At 38.5% G+C, this 24,562-nt stretch overlaps 5 protein-coding genes across 5 annotated transcripts in view; 3 read left to right on the plus strand and 2 right to left on the minus strand.

Annotated features, from left to right (window-relative positions):
- The window catches only part of LOC115763764 (heparan sulfate glucosamine 3-O-sulfotransferase 2), a 47,576-nt gene that overhangs the window by 10,192 nt on the left and 12,822 nt on the right, over positions 1-24,562 (minus strand). The gene's annotated exons all lie outside the window — the stretch shown is intronic.
- On the plus strand, positions 70-3,623 carry LOC115763769 (elongation of very long chain fatty acids protein F-like). Its single transcript, XM_030706492.1, has 5 exons — positions 70-112; positions 179-369; positions 434-856; positions 3,128-3,531; positions 3,605-3,623. Exons 1-5 carry the CDS (start codon positions 70-72, stop codon positions 3,621-3,623), a joined length of 1,080 nt encoding a protein of 359 aa, XP_030562352.1.
- LOC115771518 (elongation of very long chain fatty acids protein F-like) lies at positions 6,912-8,040 on the plus strand. The gene is made up of 3 exons (XM_030717257.1): positions 6,912-7,056; positions 7,117-7,310; positions 7,370-8,040. Exons 1-3 carry the CDS (start codon positions 7,020-7,022, stop codon positions 7,928-7,930), a joined length of 792 nt encoding a protein of 263 aa, XP_030573117.1. The 5' UTR covers positions 6,912-7,019; the 3' UTR covers positions 7,931-8,040.
- Positions 8,648-9,709, plus strand: LOC115771510 (elongation of very long chain fatty acids protein F-like). The gene is made up of 3 exons (XM_030717245.1): positions 8,648-8,730; positions 8,806-8,990; positions 9,065-9,709. The coding sequence occupies exons 1-3, from the start codon at positions 8,700-8,702 to the stop codon at positions 9,638-9,640; spliced, it is 792 nt and encodes a 263-aa protein (XP_030573105.1). The 5' UTR covers positions 8,648-8,699; the 3' UTR covers positions 9,641-9,709.
- On the minus strand, positions 14,638-15,133 carry LOC115771528 (probable salivary secreted peptide). The gene is made up of 2 exons (XM_030717269.1): positions 14,933-15,133; positions 14,638-14,864 (listed from the first exon to the last, which is right to left on the minus strand). The coding sequence occupies exons 1-2, from the start codon at positions 15,125-15,127 to the stop codon at positions 14,694-14,696; spliced, it is 366 nt and encodes a 121-aa protein (XP_030573129.1). The 5' UTR covers positions 15,128-15,133; the 3' UTR covers positions 14,638-14,693.

Here is a 24,562-nt window from a genome sequence, read left to right on the forward strand (position 1 = left end):
GAATCGAAAGCATTGGCTCAGTCGCATTTTGTGAGGAGTCGCACACAGATCTTGCTTAGTCCGGACAGAATGAACTCCACAGTGTTTGTAATATTTGATATACCGCCTGCAGGTAGAAAAAATACCAAATCTATGTCCCATCTAAACTATTATTAAAGATATATATTGTCCTACACAGATCCTTGGACAAAACACATACCCTTACTCAACTCAGCATGGCCTGTTACACTAATCGTTTTGGCATATTTATTATTTGTCTTAAAGTACGGGAAAATATTTATGGAGAACCGCAAGCCGTACAATTTGAAAAATGTTATACTCGCTTATAATATCTGTCAGGTGATCTACAATGCAGCTATATTTATTATGGCAAGTATCACAAGTCGCAAATCACATTAAACGTACGCACTAACAACTCTTCCTTCCCTTAAAGGCTGTCTATTATCTCTTCATCGATCCCACGTATGACCTATATTGCATAGACACCCTATCGCTAGACCATCCGAGAAAGAATATCGAACGCTGGCTAACGTATGCCTACTTTCTCAACAAGGTGCTCGACCTGATGGACACCCTGTTCTTTGTGCTGCGCAAGAGCTACAAACAGATTACACCGCTCCATGTTTACCATCACATGATGATAGTATATACCATTTACTGGACGGTTCGGTTCTACGGTGTCGGCGGCCAGTATAATACAATGGGCTTATGTAATTCGTTTGTGCATACCGTTATGTACTTCTACTACTTCATATCGGCCATGCGCCCGGGACTTAAGAGCAGCCTCTGGTGGAAGAAGTACATCACGAGGATACAAATAGGTCAATTTATAATATTGTTTATGCAAGCTGCATTAGTGCTATTATTTAATCCTTCTTGCCAATTTCCAATCTTTATGCAACACCAACAGCTATTTCAGGCTACCGTAATGATTGTCATGTTTAGTCAATTCTATTATAATACATATCTTAGTCCCCGACATCAGAAACAACAATAAACGAAATTAACTCATTCGTAAAACTTTATTTTTTTTTTTGTCTACTTTTGCCGACTTCTCGCAAGACGACTCATGCTCGGATCTCGACTTCCTGTATAAGGCGATAGATCTGTTGTATATTAGTATATTGGTTGATACGGCTGTACGGAGTCGGTGGCCAATACATGATGACGGGATTCTTTAACTCCTTTATGTATACATTTGTGTATATTTTTACTACTTCTTTTCGACAATGTATCCAGCTTCTGATTGAAGAAGTACATCTCGAGGATAAAAATAGTACAATTTATTTTAGTGTTCAATTTTACTTGCCTGTTTTCAACTTTTCTGCAATATCTACAGCTATTCCAGACTACAGTAATGACTGTTATGTTTGGCAGTTTTTATCAACATAAGATAAGAATGAAACGGCCGATATAAGAGGCTTTTTGCAAGCATGCATATTTATTAGATTTTATGCTTTGCATTTTTTCCCGACGAGCTTAAGTACATAATTAAGTAAGTTGGCTTACTTATGTTAAGTGCAGACCATTAAACAGAGGGAATACATTATATATTTTAATGAATCTCAATTGGAAAAAAACGTATGTAGTCTTTGTATCGCATTAACGACAACCATTAAACATTTAAATACACAACAAGTTTTGTGTTGCGGCTCTGCCTTAGTCAATGTGGGAACTAAAAAACCGAATATAGACAGTTCCAGAGTCCGAAATATAGCAATATATATATATATATATATATATATATATATATATAAACATCTAATAAATGGCTGGGATTCTGCTTACACCCTAATTCCATAAAATATGAATAAAAACTTACACAATCTTTGACAGCGTTAATAGCCCAGGCGATCTGGACATGTCTGGCTGTCCGTTCGTATGTATGAAACTATATAAACTAGAAACTTGAAATTATGAAAGCAACTTGTCTTATTTCCAACAAATCGATAACATTCGATATCGAAATCTTTATTTTGGGAAATGCTGCTTGCAGCTTATAAGAGGCATACACACTTAATTGGCATGTTTATTGTCTACACTTATCCAAAATATTTCACTTATTGGATACGTCTTCTCAAATGGGACGAAGTTCCTCCTAGTCTGCGCTACTTGTCCTATTTATCGATATGATATGTGATATCGATAATCCCTTAAAATATCCTTTAAACTTTGGCCACACTTGCGTAGTCTACTTATTAGTGAGCATTATGCTGTCGATTGCACCCGATTGCGGTACTCTTACTTGTTTACTATTATTATTATTCTTTCGTTTTTTCTTGAATTTTGCATCAGCCTTTAACTTTTAAGGTGTTTTTAAGTTAAGTCGTTTCGATTAGAGTATTCGTACTTCTTTACATATGCACTTTGGTATGACTGAATTTGGTTTCTAATGTGGCTCTACTTATACCCTTGTAGTTGGGTATTGAACTGTTGTTACACAATATGTAACGCAGTGAAGACATCAATCGAAGCAGTCAACTGTGTATATGGCCATGCTTCAAAATAATACATGTTATGTATTTAAACATGTGTATGAATATTTAACTAGGTTTTCAGATCAGTTGCCCAATTCCTCATGGAACTGAAATGCTATAAATTTGTTTAGGATGTCTACAAGGGTATTCAATATTCAATATTCGGCACCCTGATGTTATCCATTGACACTTTTGTATTCTTGGTAGTACTTAAGCAGCTGTGAGTCGGTTTTTATTCTTATTTCTATGGCACCGTTGAAGCTCTGAAGAGCCTGATTCGTGATGTTCAGCAAAATGGGTTCAAGTGCATTCGAAATTTTCTACAGAGCGCCAGCAGGTACAATATCCTTTTATTAAGCGATTGATTATTCTCACAAATTCTAAACTTTTTCTTTGAAGATCCTATTGTGGCCCGGCATGTGCCATTGCTATCTTCCCAATGGCCCGTAAATATCATTTTGCTATGTTATTTAGTCTTTGTACTCAAAGCAGGAAAAATATTTATGGAGCACCGTAAGCCGTACGACTTAAAAAATGTCATCCTCGTCTATAATGTCTGCCAAATGATCTACAATGCAGTTATGTTTGGTTTTGTAAGTTTCGCAAATCACATTCAAACTTAAAAGTTTTAACCAAGAAACATCTTAAAGGGTGTATACTATATCATCCTTCATCCGGCGTACGACCTACGATGCATGGAACCCGGTGCGGAAGACCATCCGGATAAGAGTGTAGAGCGCTGGATAACATGTAGCTACTTCCTGAATAAAGTGTTAGATCTGTTGGACACTGTGTTCTTTGTGCTGCGAAAGAGCTACAAACAGATAACTATACTCCATGTTTACCATCATGTTCTGATGGTTTTTGGAGTATATTGGTTGGTGCGACTGTACGGAGTCGGTGGCCAATACATGATGACGGGATTCTTTAACTCCTTTGTGCATACCGTCATGTATTTCTACTACTTTATTTCGGCAATGTATCCGGAGCTTAAGAGCAGCCTCTGGTGGAAGAAGTACATCACGAGGATACAAATCGGTCAATTTATTCTATTGTTCATGCAAGCTGCATTAGTCTTGTTATTCAATCCTTCTTGCCAATTTCCAATGTTCATGCAATATCTACAGCTCTTCCAGTCTACAGTAATGACTGTCATGTTTGGCAATTTTTATTATCATGCTTACGTGAAGCCCAAACACCAGAAACAGCAATAAAGCCCCTTATACAAATTATGATTTTTAAATGACTTAAGCATAAATATTTCTATGTTAAATGCAGACTTTTTATCAGAGAAGGCAGCAGAAAAATAAGATTTGCCGCATATTTATTTCCGTGCTCGTATTCTGTTCAGTAGCTTCTCCCGACTATTTATAGAATCCCCATATGAAATTAATTTCAATGCGGGTTGAAAAACATTTCAAGAGTAACATTTACTAATTTCTCTTAATTCATTTCAATGAGAATTGATTTATCGTTGAACAACACTCTTAAGCCGTGAGCAGAGAATAATACTCAGTTAATTAATTCAGTATTAAACTGCAGTTTCGAATTTTATTGACTGAGGCAATAGACGAGGGCAGCAACACACCTTAAATTTGAATATTTTTCAACTGCTTGACAACAATTTGTTTTTGAGTAAGATTAAAAGACAGAAGTTTAAATGCACTTTCAAGTCAAATTTCGAATAATCCCCAAAACAAAACAAAAATAAGGTGCAATCAGGACATACAAATAACTAGCGAGTATTCCCCGGCGTTGCTGGCGGCAAATTTGTGCTTCAAATTTTAGATATACCTTTTTCACCCAGTAAATTTAAATCTCCTCTCTTGAACTCTACTATCTTGACTCTTTGCGGAATTTGGCCATCTTTAAAGAATACCATAATATTTTGCAAATGTGAAAAATGTGTTTTCTTGTGGTATAACATACAGTCTACTTTTTGCACATTTGAAAAATATGTGACATGTGTGGCAAAAAAATGTAAGAAATGTTTATAGTGGAATAAGGCTATTACGCTGACATTTATTTTCTGATTGTTTCCAAGTGTCTTCGATTAAACAATTTGCTTTTTTTTATACACCTCGCTTGACTTTGTTTTTTTAGTGAGATACGTTTTTACCCTTGTAGCTGGGCTTTACAATTAGCTTACAAACCATGTAATACATTAAAGCAGACACTAACAGAACGTACGCCTTGTGTAAAAATATACATTTACGTATTGAAAAATAAGGGGCTGTGGTCGGGAGTTCTCGACTAGGGGATACCCTGAACCCTCTTCTACCAACACCAAATGCAGGTCCCGCTACATGTTTAAGTTCTTGTTTTAACAGTTAACAAAATAATCAATATTTATTAATAGAACGATACTAAATATATATTTGTTATTCCAGATGCTACAGGTCAAGTTTGGTGACTCTAGCTCTTATAACTTACGAGATTTGCTCAAAAAACAGAATTTCGATATCGATTTTTATTGATTACTTGGAAACGAGGCAAGTTTTTGATTATCGGAAATCTCGTACTGCGCGACACGGACGGACGAACAGACGGACAGACGGTCAGACATGGCTAGACTTTATAGAGTCGGAGATGCTACCTCCTGCCTGATACATACATTTGCACAAAAACATCAATCGTACGCATGCGATACATTTATTTAAGTTGTTAGAAAGGGTATTTATTCTTCGTGACCTTATATGATCCATTTACACGTTCTTAAATAGTTGCAAGTTGGGTTTTCGTTTTAATTCCATAGTGTAGTTGAAGCCTACAAGAGCCCGATTTACAATGCATGGAAAGCCTGCCGTACGAACATCCGTTTAAGGAAAAGGAACTCTGGCTTTCCTATATCTACTTCCTGAACAAGGTGATAGATCTGTTGGACACCGTGTTCTTTGTGCTACCAAAACGTTTTAAGCAGATAACTTTACTCCACGTTTACCATCATTTCCTGATGGTGTTTAGCATATATTGGGTGATGCGGCTATACGGAGTCGGTGGCCAATACATGATGATGGGATTATTCAACACTTTTGTACATACCGTCATTTATTTCTATTATTTTATTTCGGCACTGTATCCGGAGCTTAAGAGCAGCATCTGGTGGAAGAAGTACATTACGGGGATACAAATATTACAATTTATTTTATTGGTTTTGCAAGCTGCATTAGTCTTGTTATTCAATCCTACTTGCCAATTTCAAATGTTCCTGCAATATCTACAGCTCTTCCAGTCTACAGTAATGACTGTCATGTTTGGCAATTTTTATTATCATGCTTACGTGAAGCCCAAACACCAGAAACAGCAAAAAGAGCCCTAAAAATGGTAATTCCTTTTTTCCGATTTAATATTGTATTTTAATTAGAATAGCGTCTTTCACATATTTATTAAGTATACTTTTATTTTTACTACGAGCTTGAGTATATATATTTATTTATGGAAATCAGGAATCGAATATCAATCCAAGGGGCAGCATTTAAAAATGTCTCATTCTTGTGAATGGATTCATCGCTGCGCAGAGCTTCTAGAACCTGTCCAGAGAGCTATACTCAGCTAACTAACCTTCACAGACAGCAAATGTAATACATTAAAATTGCAAATATACAAGTTCAAATTATACACTTTTTTGCAAATCAGTTTATAATAAAATTGTCGTCAATACTAAAAAAGAATACCCTGGAACTGGATCACAGCAGTGAAGTGAAATTCGCAATAAAACCTATCAAATAAACTCTCTCAAAGAACTTTGAAAATGAGTTCGAATCTGATCCGATGGCAAATAAAAAAATTGCAAACTTTGCGCCAAATTTCAGTTGTCGGTGAAATAACCCAAATCGCTGAAATTTGTTTAATATCTATAAAAATAAGTTCAATGCTATTCAAAAGCAACTTAAAGCTTCGCGGAGACTTCGCAGGATCCACCCCATTGACCGCCAAAACCGGGTAGTTAAATAGAGAAAATATAAACCATATAACTAAAAACTTAATAGGTAATGTTAAGTATGTTCCTCACATTATTGTAAAGCTAGGTTAAGCATCTTAATGCTCAGGCAACTACATATAAAATTTAAGTTTTATATATAGAGATATTAGTTTTATTACATTTTCTCAGCGTAAAAGGGTATCTTCATATAATGCCATTGCGATTAGTGTATTCGTACTTGTTAACATACGTACTTTGGCCTGATTGTATTTTGTTTCTAATTACATTCTAAATGTACCCTGGCAGTTGGGTAGGTTTACTGTTTTACTATTATTAAATGTTCACAGAGCCTGGATTAAACATACATTTTTTGTATTTCCAATAAAGTATAAAGCATATAACTAGATTTTCGATCTAACTGTAGCCCCATTACATAACTAGCGTGCTATAAATTCGTTTAAGATTTCTGCAAGGGTATTCATTCTTCGGCACGCGGATGTTATCGATTAGCAATGTTGTATTTTTGGTGATACTTAAATAGTTGTAAATTGGTTTCAATTCTTATTTCTATGTCGCATTTTCAACATACAAGTGCCCGATTCTAGATTTTACTCAGCAAAATGGGCATATTCGAAGTTTTCGTTAGACCGCCAACAGGTAAAATATCCTTTTATTTAACGATCGATTCTTCTCACAAAATCGGAATATTTTTTATAGATCCTGTGATGGCCAGGGATATGCCAATACTAAGCTCGCCATTGCCTGTAACATTCATCCTTTTGTGCTATTTACTATTTGTACTTAAACTCGGAAAAATGTTTATGGAGCACCGAACGCCGTACAATTTGAAAAACATAATCCTGGTCTACAACTTTTGTCAGATGATCTACAATGCGATTCTGTTTTACTATGTGCGGCTGGAAACTTGCAATTATGACGACATAAAGCTAAATGTGTTTTTCTTTTACAGGGTATTTATCTTATAATCCTCAAACCGGTGTACGATATACGGTGCATTATAGTTCTTCGAGACGACCATCCGATGAAGGGAACTGAGCGTATGGTGGCATACACCTACTTTCTGAACAAGATTCTTGATCTGCTGGATACCATTTTCTTTGTGCTGCGCAAGAGCTATAAGCAGATCACTTTTCTGCACGTTTATCATCACGTCATGATGGTTTATACCACTTATTGGGTGATACACTTCTATGGATGTGCTGGCCAATTTACTGTGATGGGAACTCTGAACACTTTTGTGCATACTGTTATGTATTTTTATTACTTTACTTCCGCGATGTATCCAGAGCTTAAGGGCAGCCTTTGGTGGAAGAAGTATATCACCAAAATTCAGATACTACAGTTCGTGATATTGATAATCCAATCACTGGCAGTCCTACTACTCAATCCGAGCTGCACATTTCCGATCATTTTGCAATACTTACAGCTCTTTCAGGCCACTGTAATGATTATTATGTTTGTCAGGTTTTATATACAGTCTTATGTCAAGCCAAAACAGAAGATTATATAAAAAAATACATAATAACATAATAAAATGTGTTATCCTTAATTTAATGCCAGTTAATCGAAAATGTACAACTGGATTTATTGTTGAAATAAAAACGTATTGTCTTGATACAAGTATTTAACTTTAAAAAGTGAGCAGTCTTCATAGACCGTATGTATTTTATAACTAAATGACTTGCTGAATGTATTTGAATGTATTTTAAAACGGTACATAATAGACGTTTAGTTCAGAATACATTGAAAAGTCAATTTTACTGAGTGTGTGTGTTATGCGTATATGCCGGCGCTTTCGAACTAGAACTTGAGTTTTTTATACACGTAGTTGGGCTTCAAAAACACGAACAAATATACATTAACATACATCGAATAGACATTAAGCTGGGCTTGCACGTGCTTATGTTTAGAACCCATTCGTTCTGGTGAATATTCAATTTTCTTTGATGTACTATGGTACTGTGGTACATACATCATCAATATTAATGAGCCAAAGTCCAAAAAAGCTTTTGTTATATACTTGCAAACAGCTTATAAAGCTTTCAAGATATTCGAGGTAGTTTCAACTCAATATCTTTGTATGCCATTCTCCGATTTCGCTCTCCTCCTTTTTGTGCTGTATTCGTTTCTGTCAACGCATTTTCGAAATAGACTCCAGAAGAAACTCAATAAATAACTCATTTGATTCATACAAAAATTTGATTAGACACGGAAATTGTTTGACATTCGCGTTCATTCGCAAATCGTATTCCGACCATACTGGACGAAAAGTTGAAGCGATGTTTGGCATTTTCAATATACCGCCACCGGGTAGGATATATAGCTCGTCTTTATGACTCTATATGACTATATCAGTTGGATTAACCAGTAATATTATTAACACAGATCCTAACCAGCTGCCCTTAACGAATTCGCCATGGCCGCTCATTTTAATACTCACAAGCTATTTACTATTTGTACTCAAATTTGGTAAGATCTTTATGAAGCATCGAGAACCGTACAACTTGACCAAGTTATTGCGCATCTACAATCTGAGCCAGGTGGCATACAATGGCATCTTCTTTGGCATTGTCAGTAAATAATTTTCTTAATTGCATTCAGTTGGAGCATGATTCAGCATGTTTAATATTCTATTTTTCTGCAGACATTCTATTATCTGATCTGTCGGCGCATTTGCAATCTGAGCTGCATGGAAACCTTTCCGTTTGGGCACGAGCACAAGAATCTGGAGCGGTATGTGCACTTTGCATACTTTATCAATAAGATCCTGGATCTGCTGGACACGATATTCTTTGTGCTGCGCAAGAGCTACAAACAGATCTCCTTTCTGCATGTCTATCATCATATGATGATGGTTATCGGCTGTTATTTAGTAATGCGCTTCTATGGAACTGGTGGTCACTTTAATGCCTTGGGCATGATCAACTCTTTGGTGCATACTGTCATGTATTTTTACTACTTTCTGTCGGCGCATTATCCTGGTGTCAAGGCGAATATTTGGTGGAAAAAGTATATAACAATAACTCAACTCATACAGTTTGTTGCACTATTTCTTTACACGACCTACGTGCTGATCTTCGCCAAGAATTGCCGCTTTCCCAGCAGCCTGCTATTGATACAGATAGTTCAGGCCGTGATTATGATGTATATGTTTGGCAATTTTTATGTGAAGACCTATGGGCTTACATCAGAGCACCAAGTGCGTCATAAACAGGGCTAATAGATTAACTAACTATGACTTTCCCCGCGTATTCTTCATAATGTAAATAAAGTTTAATGTAAATATCAATGCTTTGTTGTCGTGGGCTAATTACCTAATGACCAAAGGGCCAATGCGTGATCTAGATTCCATATCCAAAATGATTTGCAATTCGTGCCAAACGCGATGGCATTTTCTAGACGTGTATTGCATTGTATTGTTTTCTAAGTTTGAATTCAGCGTATAATGAAAATTATAGCGTGGTGGCCCCAGGGGCAGGTAAATTAACGTGACTACCGACCGACTCACAATTTATTAGGACTGCAACGAGTACCATCTAACTGAAAATAACAGCGGAATGCAGAAATCGTACTAGAAATGACTGCAACAGCTTGAAAATAGAACTTGCTTACCGGAAAAACAGCTGTAGGCAATCACACACACACACACACACACTAATACAGAGAGAGAACATTGTTAGCTGCACTTGATAAGCATGATTCAAGTCGAGTGGGGAAATCCAAAAACAGTAGCAAAGTAACGATGTGCAACGAGCGACTGCACACATAACAAGCTGACAGTTTCCGCCTGATTTCCATGCCACAGCTGAGCAAATTGCAATAGAAACTAACTGACTGCGCGATACCCTGTGCCCAAAATTAAAAATACATTGATGTTAATTACGTGAATTCGGGAATAATATAGTTTTAAGATTCTTCTCTTAAGTTTATTGGCTGTTAAATATTAATATTGATTAAGTTTATATATATTATAAATAAAAACATATTTGGAGACACGGCACTTTGTTCGTTTTACTGATTTAAGACGTGCTAAAACTTACTCAAAAAAGAAATATAATATCAGAAGTTCTCTAGCTGCCATAACGTCGATAGAAAGCAATACTCCTCATTTTCGCTTGGACAACAGGGCTAAATACCGACTGATAAGATAGCCGGCAGCGTTATAACTGCAGCTTTACCCAAAGTCTGTTGCCGTCGTTTTGCCAAAGCAAAGCCGGAAATTTGGAGTAGGTTTGTGTTGCCACCGAGATCTGCAACAATTGGAGCGCGTGGAGTGAGAGAAACAATTGCGGCAAATATGGCAAATGGCAATTGAAAAACAAAAGTCTCCCGGAAGAGCAGAAGAAATCCTATTCCATGTACTTTCACACTTTATGCGCTTAACAAAGACGCGATGACAAGATGAAGAAAAAAGACCAGCAGAAGGAGAGGACAACGAACACACACCGCAACGAGGTCAGGAGCATGCACAAGGATAAGAACTTGGACAGGCTTGTTAAATTGGACGGGAGCCGGGGCTAAGAAGCACAAAATTGGCTGTGAAATGAACGACGCATCGAGCGGGCTTCAAAGAGGGGAAGGGCTGAATTTTATCTTTTTGTGTGTGCACATTTGAGACAAAGTCAAATGGAAATCTGCATAAAACCCTTCAAGCTGCATTGATACAAGGAGGGAAGGTGAAAGATGAGCGGGTTTCAGTTGGGGTGCACACACACACACACACACACACCATAGTACACTTGAGTGAGTGAGGCGAGATCTGAGGAAAAGCCATAGAAAAGTTTCCTTTCAATTGCACAAGCACAGCAGCGCAAGCAAAGCAACTATATATATATTTAGATATATGTTTAGATATACAGAGGGATTTAACTATGCTTTCAGCTCTTTAACTTTAATAGGATTTTGCTTAAAAAATAACTCTTAAAAGCAAAGCATTTGCAGCGACAGAGAGAGAGAGAGTGTGAAAGGGACAGCTAAGGAAAAGAACTAAAATGAAGTCAGAGTGAGAGCATATAATTGGAATTAATATGCCCACATAAATTTCATTTAGAGTTCAACTAGCTGGCTCAATTAAGGGTTTAGCACACCATATATGCATGCAGGCACATAGATACACACATATACACGTATGGGCAACCCTTTAGCTCTGCTTGTGCCACACTTGCTACCACGCTGCCAACTGTGCCATAATTTACACTCTATCGAACGATAACAAACAACCTGCATAATGTATGGCGCTTTATAAACTCCAACAACTACCTGAACTCTCGCTGCAGTGCGGAGGCGTCGCAATGGGGAGAGGGTGGCGGGGCGGGGCTATTGAAGCACAATGTTCTTATTGAACGATGGGGTCACAAAGTGGCACAAACAGCGCTTGAAAATATGCGTGTGTGTGTGTGAGCGTGGTGCAAACTATAAAATACTTGCACAATCCGCGCTGCATTATCCTTGAACGCCAGCCAAATGTGCATGAAAAACGCTGTCACTAACGGGTGTGTGTGTATGTGTGTGTTTGTTGGAAGAACGAAATAAAAGGGTGGCTTCTAATGTTGTGCGAATCCCAGTTGAACCGCGAGGACGGGTCACAGAGATGGATAGAAAATCAGGCACCTTGTCTTGAATTAACTCTAAAGCATAAAAAACGGAATTGATTCCATTACACTTCCCAAATTACAACTGGAAACACACTGTTAAGGCGCAGAAGGTGAAGGGCAACCCTCGTAGCAATCATATTGCTTGCGTTGAGCACCAACCAAAGGGCTGTCCAGGCCAACCTTTACAAGCATGGAGATGGGGTTTGATGGTGGGTGGACCTGTTAGTGCTCCATGTGTTGCAGTTAATGTGCACATTCGCGCTTCATTGCTTTTGGCCTTCGCGGCGTAGTAGCAGTATTAGTAGTTGAAGTGGCATTTAATGGTTAATGTCTCGACTCGAATTCAGAACGCAGCGTTTGGGTTTTCAATGCTGATGGCCAACATTTTAGGCGGGGACATTTGCATTTAAATGTTTATTGTGCCAAAAATGAGACTCGAATATGGCAAACATGCTCTTTGCAACCCAAAACACAAGCCGACATACATGACGTATACGTAATGCTTATTACGTATACGCAGCGCATGCAGCCGGGCGAGCTGCCTGTTGGAATATGGCATAATAAAATTTTAATTCCCAACGATTGATGGGCTGCACACGCATCAATGGCTGCTCCTAAATCCTAAATGACAACAACAGCAACAACCTGCAAAAGTCGCAATAGAGAATGAGAAAGAGAGAAACACAGAGCGCGAGAGAGAGTGAGAGAAATGTCTGTGGCAGGCAACACATTAAATTTTATATGGCAGCCAGCGCTTATTTGCATATGGATACACACACACAAAAACACACATACACGTACACCCACCTACACATTCGATGTGTGCCGAGGCTGTAACATTGATTGGATTTGTTTGAGCTTTAGAGCTGCACATGCTGAGTGGCGGGCGGTGGGGCGGGAGCTCATGGGTTGAGTTTAAGTGCCTGGCATTTGGCAAATGGCAAAGAGCCTCCGCCTGTAGCTTACATACTCTTGGTAATATTTTCTCATTTGTTCGACCGAAATTGCGGCTGCATCATTTAATTTAATGCCCCTTAATTATGCCTCTGTATCCATCTTTCTCACACTCTCTTTCTCTCGCACTCTTGCATGTCTTATGTCTAATGAAATGGAATTGAGCATTGAGCTGGTCTCCCTTCACAGCATACTCCAAATAAAGCTCACTTTAATGATTAGCTTGAGTTAAAGCTCGGCAAAAGTCGAGCAGTTTAATTAGTTGTAATTTTAAATAACTGCAGCATGTTCCCTTAGTTTACAGTTTATATTTTCTACTTTAAATGATTTATTTGTCATATTTAATACTTTATTATTTTAACTTTTTTTTTGCCGCAAAGTCAAAATGTTCGCTGATCTTTGGGTATGGTCGCAAAGTCAATATTTAAATATAAAAGTCGTGAGCATTTCATGTGCCTCTACTTATAACTTCAAATTGGTGTAGTAACTAGGCAAGTCTACCTAACAATAATAATATATGTACAATAATAAGAATTAAGGCCACGGTTCTCAACCTCCTCAATGCTTATGCAACTCATCTTCCGGCACTTTACTAACTTAAAAGTCGTTTTTACTTCCTTCAATGCGTTACACTTTTCTAGACAAAAACCTCTGCAAGGGTATTAATATGCAGGTGATATCGAAATTGTTTGTGTTTTTGCGAGTACTTCTGAAGCATTCACAACCAATCTGAGGCTCACCACGTATGTACGCATTCACTATACTCCTATACTTGATTATCAATCCATTTCAATCAATATTGTGAACATCAAATCTTGACATTTAAAATACAGATGCTGCTGGCGTTGAACCGGCAACCTCCCGCTTCTTAGTCTGACGCTCAGACGACTAAGCACAGGCTCAAAACAGGCTCCTTGCAAAGAACAATTTTAATGAGCAATGTTTGACTTACTTGGGGGCCAATTTCCTAAAAGGAAGCTTCAGAATCCATAGCTCTTGTAGTTTGGGGTGTCAGTAATTCATTTGTATATATATATCTAGGTTAATGCAAATACATACATTGATTTAATGATACACAAAAAGTAATCAGAGCTTTATATATATTACGTGAGTTCATGAAAATAGAATAGAAGGTCGTCAATCTGAATTTAACTAAAAATTAAGTTAAATTAAGCAGAAACAAACAGAAAAAAGAAAACCAACAATAAAACACAATGCGCAAAAAATTTGTACAATGTGTATCATAGTCAACACCCCTCCACCCATCGAAAGCCTCGACGAATCAACAGTTTTTGCGTTGTTTATGCTATAAACATGTGACTAAATAATGTTCTTGCTGCCTGCTTGTGAATTGTTAATATTGCATGCCAGCAAATAAACAAATAGACAACAAGTAAGAATGGGAATGAGCTAATTGAGCGCGGCGGGATAATACCCTGTGGGGATTAATAGGCAGAAGTACATACGTATAAATACATAAGCAAAATGAATAGAATACATCATCATACCCTTTTTTACGCAATTTTTAGCCACAGGGTATAACAACAATGGGCAATCTGCACAAATACGCACACAATAAGCCCACCCACTGGCAGATAATAAAAGAGCGTGGAATGAGCTCTCATTATGGTTATTAAAATGATACAAGCACACGCACGAATAAAGACTAAGTAAATTGTAATTAATCAGTATTTTTTAAGCACTGACATGTTTAAATACAAATATTTAAATGCCATAAATGTCCACAATAAAGCTGAAGCCCTTGTTGCGCTGGCTCTTAAAATAGATTTTGGCAAAGTTCGTTTGTGGCCCGCCAGCCTCTAGACGGGCAAAGCCACCTTGGCCATTCCTGATTTGATCGGTGACCACAATTTGGGTGATGCGACGCTGATAACCCTATCAAGACAAACAAATCAAATCAAATCAAGCAAAGACAGTAGAAAGGCATTATAAGTAAAACCCACGATTTGTGTGAAATTATAATAACGCGACACAACGCGCAAAAATTTCGACTTCTCAGTTATGATAGCCCGCTCCAGGTGCATATCCCGAAAGATGCGAGCACCCCACGTAACGCTGTGACTCTGATTTTGTCCCTCGCTCTGGGCGAGAGCAACGAGAGAAAGTAGCCCCAAAATGGCCAGGAAACAGACTTTCATGTTGCGCGCAGTTAATTAGCGCGATTCGGACTGCAAGCCGCATTTATATAGGCCCAAAATGCTTGCATTTAGCCCAACGGCAATTGTGCACAAGAAACTTATTGTTTTCACATTCTTGATAATAAGAATTGTGTGGCCTCAGCTGGCATACCAGTCCCAAATACGCAGCTGTTTCTATATATAACCCAACTGTATCCTATGCATATGCAATTTCCAGCTACACAACAAAGCAATACAACAAAAACTAAAAAGCAAAGTAATATTATATAAAAAAACAATGCACGCAACAAAGTCAATGGGAATGTCAGGGGCAACTGGCTGGCTTAATTTCTAGCCTGCACAAATCAACCATAAAAAAAAAAGAAAAAAAAAAAAAAAAGAGAGAACAAGCAAGAAATAAGCAGAAAATGTTCAAGAAAAAAGTATTCCTCACAGCACATTAAACATGCAAATTTCGAAATGGATTACACATGAATACCTAAAATGTTTAGCTTGGGTCTGGGGCCAGGTCGGGATCAGAGCAAACAGAGCGTGCGAGCGGGATAGAATCATATGCTAGGGATACGTCCTTGCTACAGCTGTGGGCGTTGCTTTAAACTTGCTCTAAGCTAAATATTTATTTAATTTTTGTTAATTCCCCGCAACCCTCCCGCGCACCGACTCATGCCCAACTGCACAGATCCAATTTACTCAAGTACAAAGACCCTGTCGCGTATATTGTTGAAATTTTATTGTGCAAACATGAGAGTGTACAATATTTATGTTCGTCTGTGTGTGTGTGTGTGTGTATTGGCACATGTGTGTGTGTGTGTGGGGCTGAGCTTTATGGTTGCCACGTTGGTTTTGTTTCTCATTTACGTGTGTGTGGGTGTGTCTGTGTGTGTGTCTGTGCATAAACATAGTCTAAGCTTGCGACCCGTTGTTAAGTTGTGGCTGTGTGTGCGGGTGCGGGTGTGTAAACCGCAAAATAAAAACGATTTTTGGCAAACAAATCAACTAGACAACACAACAGCCACAACAAAATCACAAGCATGAGATCGTATTATATGGCAAGCCCCAGCGGGTATACCCTTTGCAGAAATAACCTTTGTGTTATATATGGACATACCTGGTATTTCGTTGCAGTTAAACAACTTTTGCACATGCTTAGAAACTTAAGTTCAACAGCAAGTCGCTAGCTTCGAGACCGTGTTTTGCTTATAGCTTAACTACAGCCAGAACAGGTTGCGAATTATAAGAGAAATTATATTAGACTAGATTGGCTACTGGATTTTCTTAAACGTACAACTATAGACTGTAGTTTAGACCGTGTATTAATAAGACAATATAGCACAGCTATATAAAATTGTGAATTAGACAAACACAAAGACCCAACGTCAAATAGGCGCAATCAGAGGTAGAATATTAAAAGGAGAAATTCAATTAGTAAGATAACAGGGCAGCTTTATGCTTAACTTATGCTCAAGGCAACTTAGGACAGCATATAGAGCCAAGTGTTACAACTTAAGTTCAACTTTGCAAACATGTTGACATAGTTGTTGGACCCTCGCCCCTGGCTATCACAATATAAAAGCAATTTTGTGCATAGGTGGACAATAAAATGACAGAATCGTAACAAGCAGCGACAAAAAGAGATACATATCTGTGTAGATTGTTGTTGTTGTTGTTCTTGTTGTACACTTTGCATTTCATAATGGATGATATAAATAACAAAAATAAGATATTTTTGGGTTTCATTGTCTTTCTTTATGTTGGTCTCATTTAAATGATGCATGGATGCAGATGGCAAATGGAACCATATGAATATTAAGCACATATTTATTTTATATTTGCCTTTCTCTCTCTTTCTCTCTGAATCTCTTTAAGTCTCCATGTCTTTGTCTCTATCTGTCTTTGACTGCTATCAATGGGCTGCGGCAAGTGCGCTTCAAACGCTTTAAATAAATTTTAATTAAAACAAATGGTACTTGATACAAAACATGACCTGCCAACACAGTAGACAGAGACAGCAACTGTAATTACAGATTGAAATCGAGAGGGAGACAGAGGCACAGGTGGGATGTGAGCATGAGAGAGAGAGAGAGAGAGAGAGAGAGAGAGAGAGAGAGAGAGAGAGAGAGAGAGTAACGTGTTGTTTGTGCATGAAATCAAGTGCTGTTGTTTTCTATTGTTGTTGTTGTTGCTGCAGCGACAAAACTACGCACACATACACCTAAATTAACAGCCGTTGCACCTACACACATACATCTACACACGCACACACACACAGTCACACAACCAAATACACGCAATGTTCGTGACAAGCTGAGACAAAACAAACAGCCCGACAGACGCGCAAACACAACTTCATTTGATTAGGTTAGCAACAGGCGAGCAGGAGCAGACCGAGCATACGAGAGAGAGAGTGAGAGGCAAGAGAGAGAAAGAGAAAGAGTGAGAGAGAAAGGTAGATGCAAAGCTCTGTCGCGCCCGCAGCAGTTTTCACGCTAGAAAATTGGCTACATATACAAACACGCATACATACTAAATTCGTAAGTGGGAGGGAGATGGAGAGCGAGAACAAATGTAAGAGCGAGACAGACTGCAACCATTAGTAAGCAGCGAGGGGACATACATCCATAAAAAAAATATGAGACGCTGGACAAATGCAAAGTGTCTTCCACTGAATTGTAATTAGATAGCAGCCCCTCCTGAGCCAACTCCTGAGCCCACCCCGAAAATAAATATAACCCTCCTGGCGGTACGCTTTAATAACAGTTATTAGCCACAAATGTGACTTTTGGGCAGCTAAGCAGCACGAAATTAGACGGCTTCGGCCCTGTAATCGGCGGCGTTTGTCATATTTGTGTTTAGGAATTGCCACTGCCACATGCCACACAGACGCTGCGCAGAAATGGAACTCGAGACATCCGACAAAATCCACTTGGTTAAGGCGACTCGTCGCAATCCCAAACCCTCTTCAATGCCATTAGGCGGCTCATTGTGTTTAGTTGTGTTTGGGCAGCAGCAACTTTGGCTGTGCCCACGTCTTTGACAATATCCAAACTTGAGCGACGCTTGACACTTGCCACACACAACAAGGGGAGAGAGTGTGACAGGGGGCGTGGCAGAGAGCGTTAGCTGAGCTGCAAATAAATGCCATTTAAGGCCTTAGTATGCTAAACGACATTAACGTGGCACCCAAGTGTCAGTTAACGCCTGTCACACACAACAAAACACAACAACAACAACTCGATGAGTGTTGAGTGCGACGCGCCAAGTTTTCCCATTTCACGCAAAATTTTCAACAGCATTACGCATACGCCACATGGACAGCAGCCAAAAAGCAGCTTCGGCAACAATTACGATACACATTTGTTAGATTTACAGTTGATCGCAAATGTACACGACTAGTAGATGCCCTGTAAATGCTGATATATAAAATAAACACGCACTTTAAAGTAAATGCTAAATAAAATGTGAAAACTATATAGGATTTATTTATTTAAAGCAACTTTTCAGAAGGTTATACGAATCATTTAAAAGCAAACACTTTAAATGATGAAGTCATGAATACTTGCCATCTAGTTTTATTTAAGGACACATTCTAGGAGTATATCAAAGATGAAATGCAATTTTATCAAATTTAAATCATATTGTACTGTTAAGGCTTCCAATCGGGAGTTATTCGTATTAGGATATATATTTTTCTAGTTTTTGAGTTAAGCGCACAATAACAAACTAAACATAGGCAAAAATCCCGCAAAAACTCTTAAATGTGGCTTATCTCAGTCACATTTAAGGCTTCTTCAAATTACAAATTTAATATTTGAGTTAAATTCATATTTTTAGCATAATACTTTTAGGGTAAAAAAAACACAATACTTATAAAGTGCCTTATTTTGTCTCAAATCTCTAGAGAACTCTTGCTTCGGACATAAAAAGTTGCTTTTGTCGTTATTCTTGTCGCAGTCGTTAGCCAGCTCCCACATCTCACTTGTGACTTTGAAAGGGTTTTTGTAGTTCGAGCAGTTTATGGACAGCTGTGGTGCACTTTCATTGTGCATGCAAATGCTGGCTGCAAGTAAATTGCAACAAATGTTGCACTCTGAGCCACAGCTGTGCGGCAAGTTGAATTGGCCTTAGCGCCGACACCAGCCCCACCCACAGCCGCGACTTGTGACAGTTTCAATGAATTCGAAATTCGTTAGCTGAACAAATCACAGCTAGCCGCAAAATGTTGACTCGACTGCCTCTGCTGTTGTTGCTTCGCATGCAAATTGGCCTTTTGGTTTTGGCCCTTTTGGGCGAAACTTCAAATTGTCTTGAAAAGTCGCTGCCGCTGATAAGGCAGCAAATAAGCTGCCAACAGTGCAGACAATTGTGACTTGCCGGTTTGGTATTTTCTTTCGTTTCATTTTACATCCAACTATAAAACTTGGCCAGCAAACAATGAAAATTACTTTTCATATTTAATTGCTGACAACGTTCTTGTGGCAGAGCAGTGCAGTAGGTGCAACAGTGCAAAAGAATGCAAACAAAGTGTCACATGAAATTAAACAAAAACTTTAAGTTGAAAAGCAATTGAAATTACCTGCCGCATGCCAACTGCCATACGCCACATGCCACATGCTACATGCCAACTGCCAACTGCTGCAACACAAACACGAAATGGCGCAAGGACTTCAAGTTCTTGACTTAAACTTGGCCAAAAATTAGACGTGCTAAGTAAGTAATGGAGACAGCAAATGTTTGATATATGCATAAGCTGTTCAGCGCATACATCACACATACACACACAAGCACACACACTCACAGACACAAAGCACACAAATAGCTGGGCTAAGACTAGACAGACTTTGAGGTGTAAAAATGCAAATTGCGTAGCAAATTTATATTTCAGCTAGCAGTTCAGTTGTTAAATTCGCATTAAAAGCACAAAATACTTGTCAGCGCAGCAGCGTACATGCCACATGCCACATGCCACATGCAGCAGCTGCAAAAGAAAACAAAATAAATTACGTTACACATACGCCGCGTTGTACGCGCCAAACCATGCGCAATTTTAGAGAATTCGAAGGGGGGAAAAAAATGAAAGGGAACTTTTCCGCCGGCATACAATGAAAATTCACTTGAAAGCATAAAATTTTCATATTAGCAGGCTAAAAGTAATCTATAATTTAACAAGTCTTTGTTTAACAAATGAGGGTCGGCATTGCCCGGCTAGCTGCTTTTACGAAAATGGTAGCACTCTTTCAAATTAAAAGAGCATAACTCTGGCAGCCTTATGTGGAACGGGCTGAATTTTCTAAACAGTCAGATATTCTGAATCTTTGTATACCTTTCAAAAGTATACACACTAATTTTAATACACCTAAAAACCAAATCTTGAAATCGATTATTATCGATATTTTGCAAATGGAAAGAGATATCGATACACCAAATAGCTTCCGAGTTCGACTCGTTCATACAGAAGAACAGATGGGGAGACGGACATGGCTATATCGACTTAGCTCGTCGTACTGATTAGGAATATATCTACTTCATAGAAATTGGGTTCAGGATATAAAACTTATGGCTGCAAGCAAAACCATAAAGTGTAGTGGATCGGCTCATGGCTCAAACTAAGACCTCGCCAATAGGTTTAGTTCGCGAAACGGATTTTCTTTGACATTAAACCAAACTTTAAATTTGATTGCCTAGTAGAAAGGAACAACTTGCCTGCTAAAATTCGAATCCTAGACCTTGTGCTGGCTTATCAGATTCCTGTTCTTCATATACCTTATACTTTTATAGCAATACAAAAATTGGATTTCCGGGTTTGATTCGATTTGCAGCCTTATTAAAAAATCTAAATACTGATCGAAGTGATACCATATTTAACAGGAACAAAATAACCATTAAGAGTCTTAAAATAAAAATTCTCTTTTACGTAAAATAGTCAAACAAAGCCACAAAGATACCCCTTATGTGCATCATTGCGCCTACAGGGTATTCAGGCAGACCCTCAGCTTATCATTTTTGGGTAATTCTAGAGTGTTTACAAAAAAAAAAAAAAAACCTGCCGCACAAAACTTTTTACTTTGTCGTTGTGAATGCGAATGTGGTTGGTGGCCAAAAAGCGAATGTTGTTGTTGTTGGTGGTGCTGCCGGGTGGTGCCGTTGGTGTTGGGGCATGCGTAGCAGTATTGCCATTCGATGTCAATTTAAAGTTTTTATTTTTATTTAGTTTTTTTTCCCTCATGCTGGGCCGGATAAAGTTTCAGCGCAAAAGTTTTTCGTATTGTTCGGAGCGGAGCTGGCGGGGCTGGCGGGGCTGGCCAGGCTAGTTGGGCCTGGGCAATGGCAAAGGCTAAGGCTAAGCTCGGCATAATCGATTTGCTTTTGCCTTTTCATTTTAATAACTTTTTTCTGCACAGGGCAACAATGGGTAGCTGCAACAAAGAGCGGCAACAATTACGTGCGGCAAACAACCAAACTGCAATCGACAATGCCAACAATGGCTGAAAGCTGGATGGAAAAGGGTGGCAAGTAGCAGGTAGCAGGTAGCAAGTTGCTAGTTGCCAATGCCAAACTGGGTTAAAGACTTCGTCTTCGTTTGCGCCACTTCCCTTGACATTTGGCGCTTGCGAGCAGCTATTTGTGTGGCAGGTGCATTCGCCTCAATGCTGCTGCTGCTGCTGCTGCTGCTGCTGCAAGGTGCCCCATAATTGAGGCACGCGCAACTCGCAACGCCACGCAAAACAAATGCTGAGTACAGCAGCAAACAACAAGATGCGGCAACAATGCGCAGCGATTTCGTGCCACAGTTTTTCATCGCTTTCCTTTTTTTTTTGGGGCAAAGAAAGCCACGGCCAGAGGTGCCGCACACAGTTTGCCGCTTGCTACGTGCCCCACAAAACTATCATTTATAATTTACAATACGCATTTACTAGTTAAAATTGCATGCAACTAATTTATTTATGCAAACACAACTAAACCGCAAATGCAACCGGCTGGCGGGGCTCGGTGCGTGGTCCAACCGCCGAAAAATATGTGCACAAAATCCTATTTTATATATAATACATACAGGAAGATATATATACATATATATATATGTTTCTTTTTTTTTAGCTGGCAGCTCTCGATGCAGTTTAATTCAATTGAAGTTGATTAAAAATTAATTTCAAATTAAATGTGCGCTCAATGATTTTGCCCTTTCAATTGGTGCGTCGAGCGTGTGTGTGTGGGTGTGTGTGTGTCCGAATGAGGGGATAAATGCGGGTGGAGAGAGCTGTGTGGGGTGTCGTTTCCTCATGTGAAATGTCAGGGCTTAGCGAGGTAGTTAAAAGCTGTCAGCCAAAGTAAAAATTCGACACGTTTTTTTCATCCGGCCGATACACACACACACACACACACGTAGCAAATGGCAAAAGTTGCCACATACTCGCACACAAACACACACACGCACAGAGCACACACATTGAGCAACTTACACAATGCTGACTAATAAGTACACGAGCAGCTCAAGCGGAAACGGAAGTTGTTGCAAAGTCCGTTGAAATCAATTTTAAAGGTAAACTTGTTACAAGTTACAGAAACAACAGCAACAACAACGACAACGTCAACGGCAAAGGCAAAACTAATTGCAATACTCATTATACCCTATACCATACAAAAGATGTGTGTGCTTGGGGTATTTTAAAGTGAAGAAGGAATGAAAATTCCATTTAATTTAACCTGAGTATTAATTGAAAGGAATTTGAAGCTTAGGTTTTTAGTATTAACAGCGACAGCAGCAGTGCTGCAAAGCGCTTTTCAATAAAAGATTAATCTTTTAATCTTGTTAAGGTTAATGAAAAAAATGAACTATGGAAAATCAACGAAAAGTAAAAAATATATTTATAAAATATGTATAGAAATGTAAATTGATGAATTGCTCAAAATAACATGAACATTGTACAGAACTGTTTGAGTTGATTTATAGAAATACAAAGTGGTTATAAATACTTGATAATTTTCTTTTCTTTGTCAATAGTTCAATATTGCACATCAAATTGAGATAAGCAAAAACAACTCAAGAAACTGACTATAAATTCAGATCTATTCCTAAAATTTCTTACAAGTTAATATCTGACAATTAGCTCTAACATGTGTATTAACTTTATAAAATAATACGCAGGGCATTTATAAGTTGTATACACATAACTTTAGCTTACTTCGCGGCCTTGTTGTTGTTAATGTGGCTTCAAACGCAGCTGTTGTTGCAATTGTTGCTGTGGCAGTTACAGTTAAAGTTACAGTTGCTGTTATCGATTGTTACACACACACACATATGTAACACTTATATGTTATATGTACGTGCTCCAGATGCGCCCCATTAGCGTTTCGTATGCCCCGGCAAAAGTTTCAAAATTTATTTGCCTCATTTTGTGCACATTGTTTGGCTGGCGGAATCTGCGTGTTGTGGCACGGTAAAGTTGCAACTCCTGCAGGCAGCAATTAAAAGTGAAGCAATCCCCGCCACTGCCCCCTCTTTGCCACGTCTAATGCACAGCACTTTAATGAACTCCCCATCCGCCGAAAAACTTAGTTGTGAGCTCCAGCTAATGGCAATTTATGTGCGTTAATAATCACTAAAATAAAAGCCAACAGGATTTAGCGAACGGCTTTTGCGTTACCCTCAATTTCCAGTCAACGTCTGCAATCAGCTTTATCAAAGCAATTTTATTCTCATAAATCTGGAGAAAGTTGTTAAAAACCCATTTAAAACTGTCACCATAATGAACGCTCAACATCCCCAGTACTTTGATTCCATCTTTCCGTTTCATTCTATACCGTTCCGTTCCGTTGCCTTTTGCTTGTTGCAACTGGAAAACGGCAGCTGCAAGTTGGCAGTCTTTCACTGGGGATGTTAATTAGAAAACTCTTGAAAATGATTAAAAACTTTCGCGGCTGTCAGGCAGCCAAAAGTGTTGCCAACTTTTTGCTTTCTGCTGTAAAACGAGAAGAGATGCCTTCTGCCTGGCTGCCAGTGCTGCCAGATACTTAAAAACTTTGCACAGGTTATTTGCTGCACTTAGAGAATCCGCGAAATATATAAACATAAAACTAAAATTAATCCTACAAAGCTAGTTGGCCTATGAAATACTCCGATTTGAAAGGTAGTCAAAAGCGCGGCTCTTTCACCAATGTTGCCAGATGAATTTTTAGCATTTTTGGAAAGGAACGCTGTATTAATAAAATCAGTGCTGCCAGATGTATAAGTTTTTTCCACATAAAATATCTCTCATCATACTAAACATTGAAAGATCAGTAGCTTTTCACATGTCCAATGTCAAGAAACAATAAAAAACTTTATCTAACGCGACTTAATGATTGATTTACAACTATTTACAGAGTAGATCACACCGAAGCATTAAATTTCAACACTTTAGGCTGACAATAAACACATGCACTCTAATAGGAAGATTCCAA

This window comes from Drosophila novamexicana, unplaced genomic scaffold (genome assembly GCF_003285875.2).
Source record: "Drosophila novamexicana strain 15010-1031.04,08,12 unplaced genomic scaffold, DnovRS2.1 tig00000008-arrow-pilon, whole genome shotgun sequence".
Taxonomy (NCBI): domain Eukaryota; kingdom Metazoa; phylum Arthropoda; class Insecta; order Diptera; family Drosophilidae; genus Drosophila; species Drosophila novamexicana.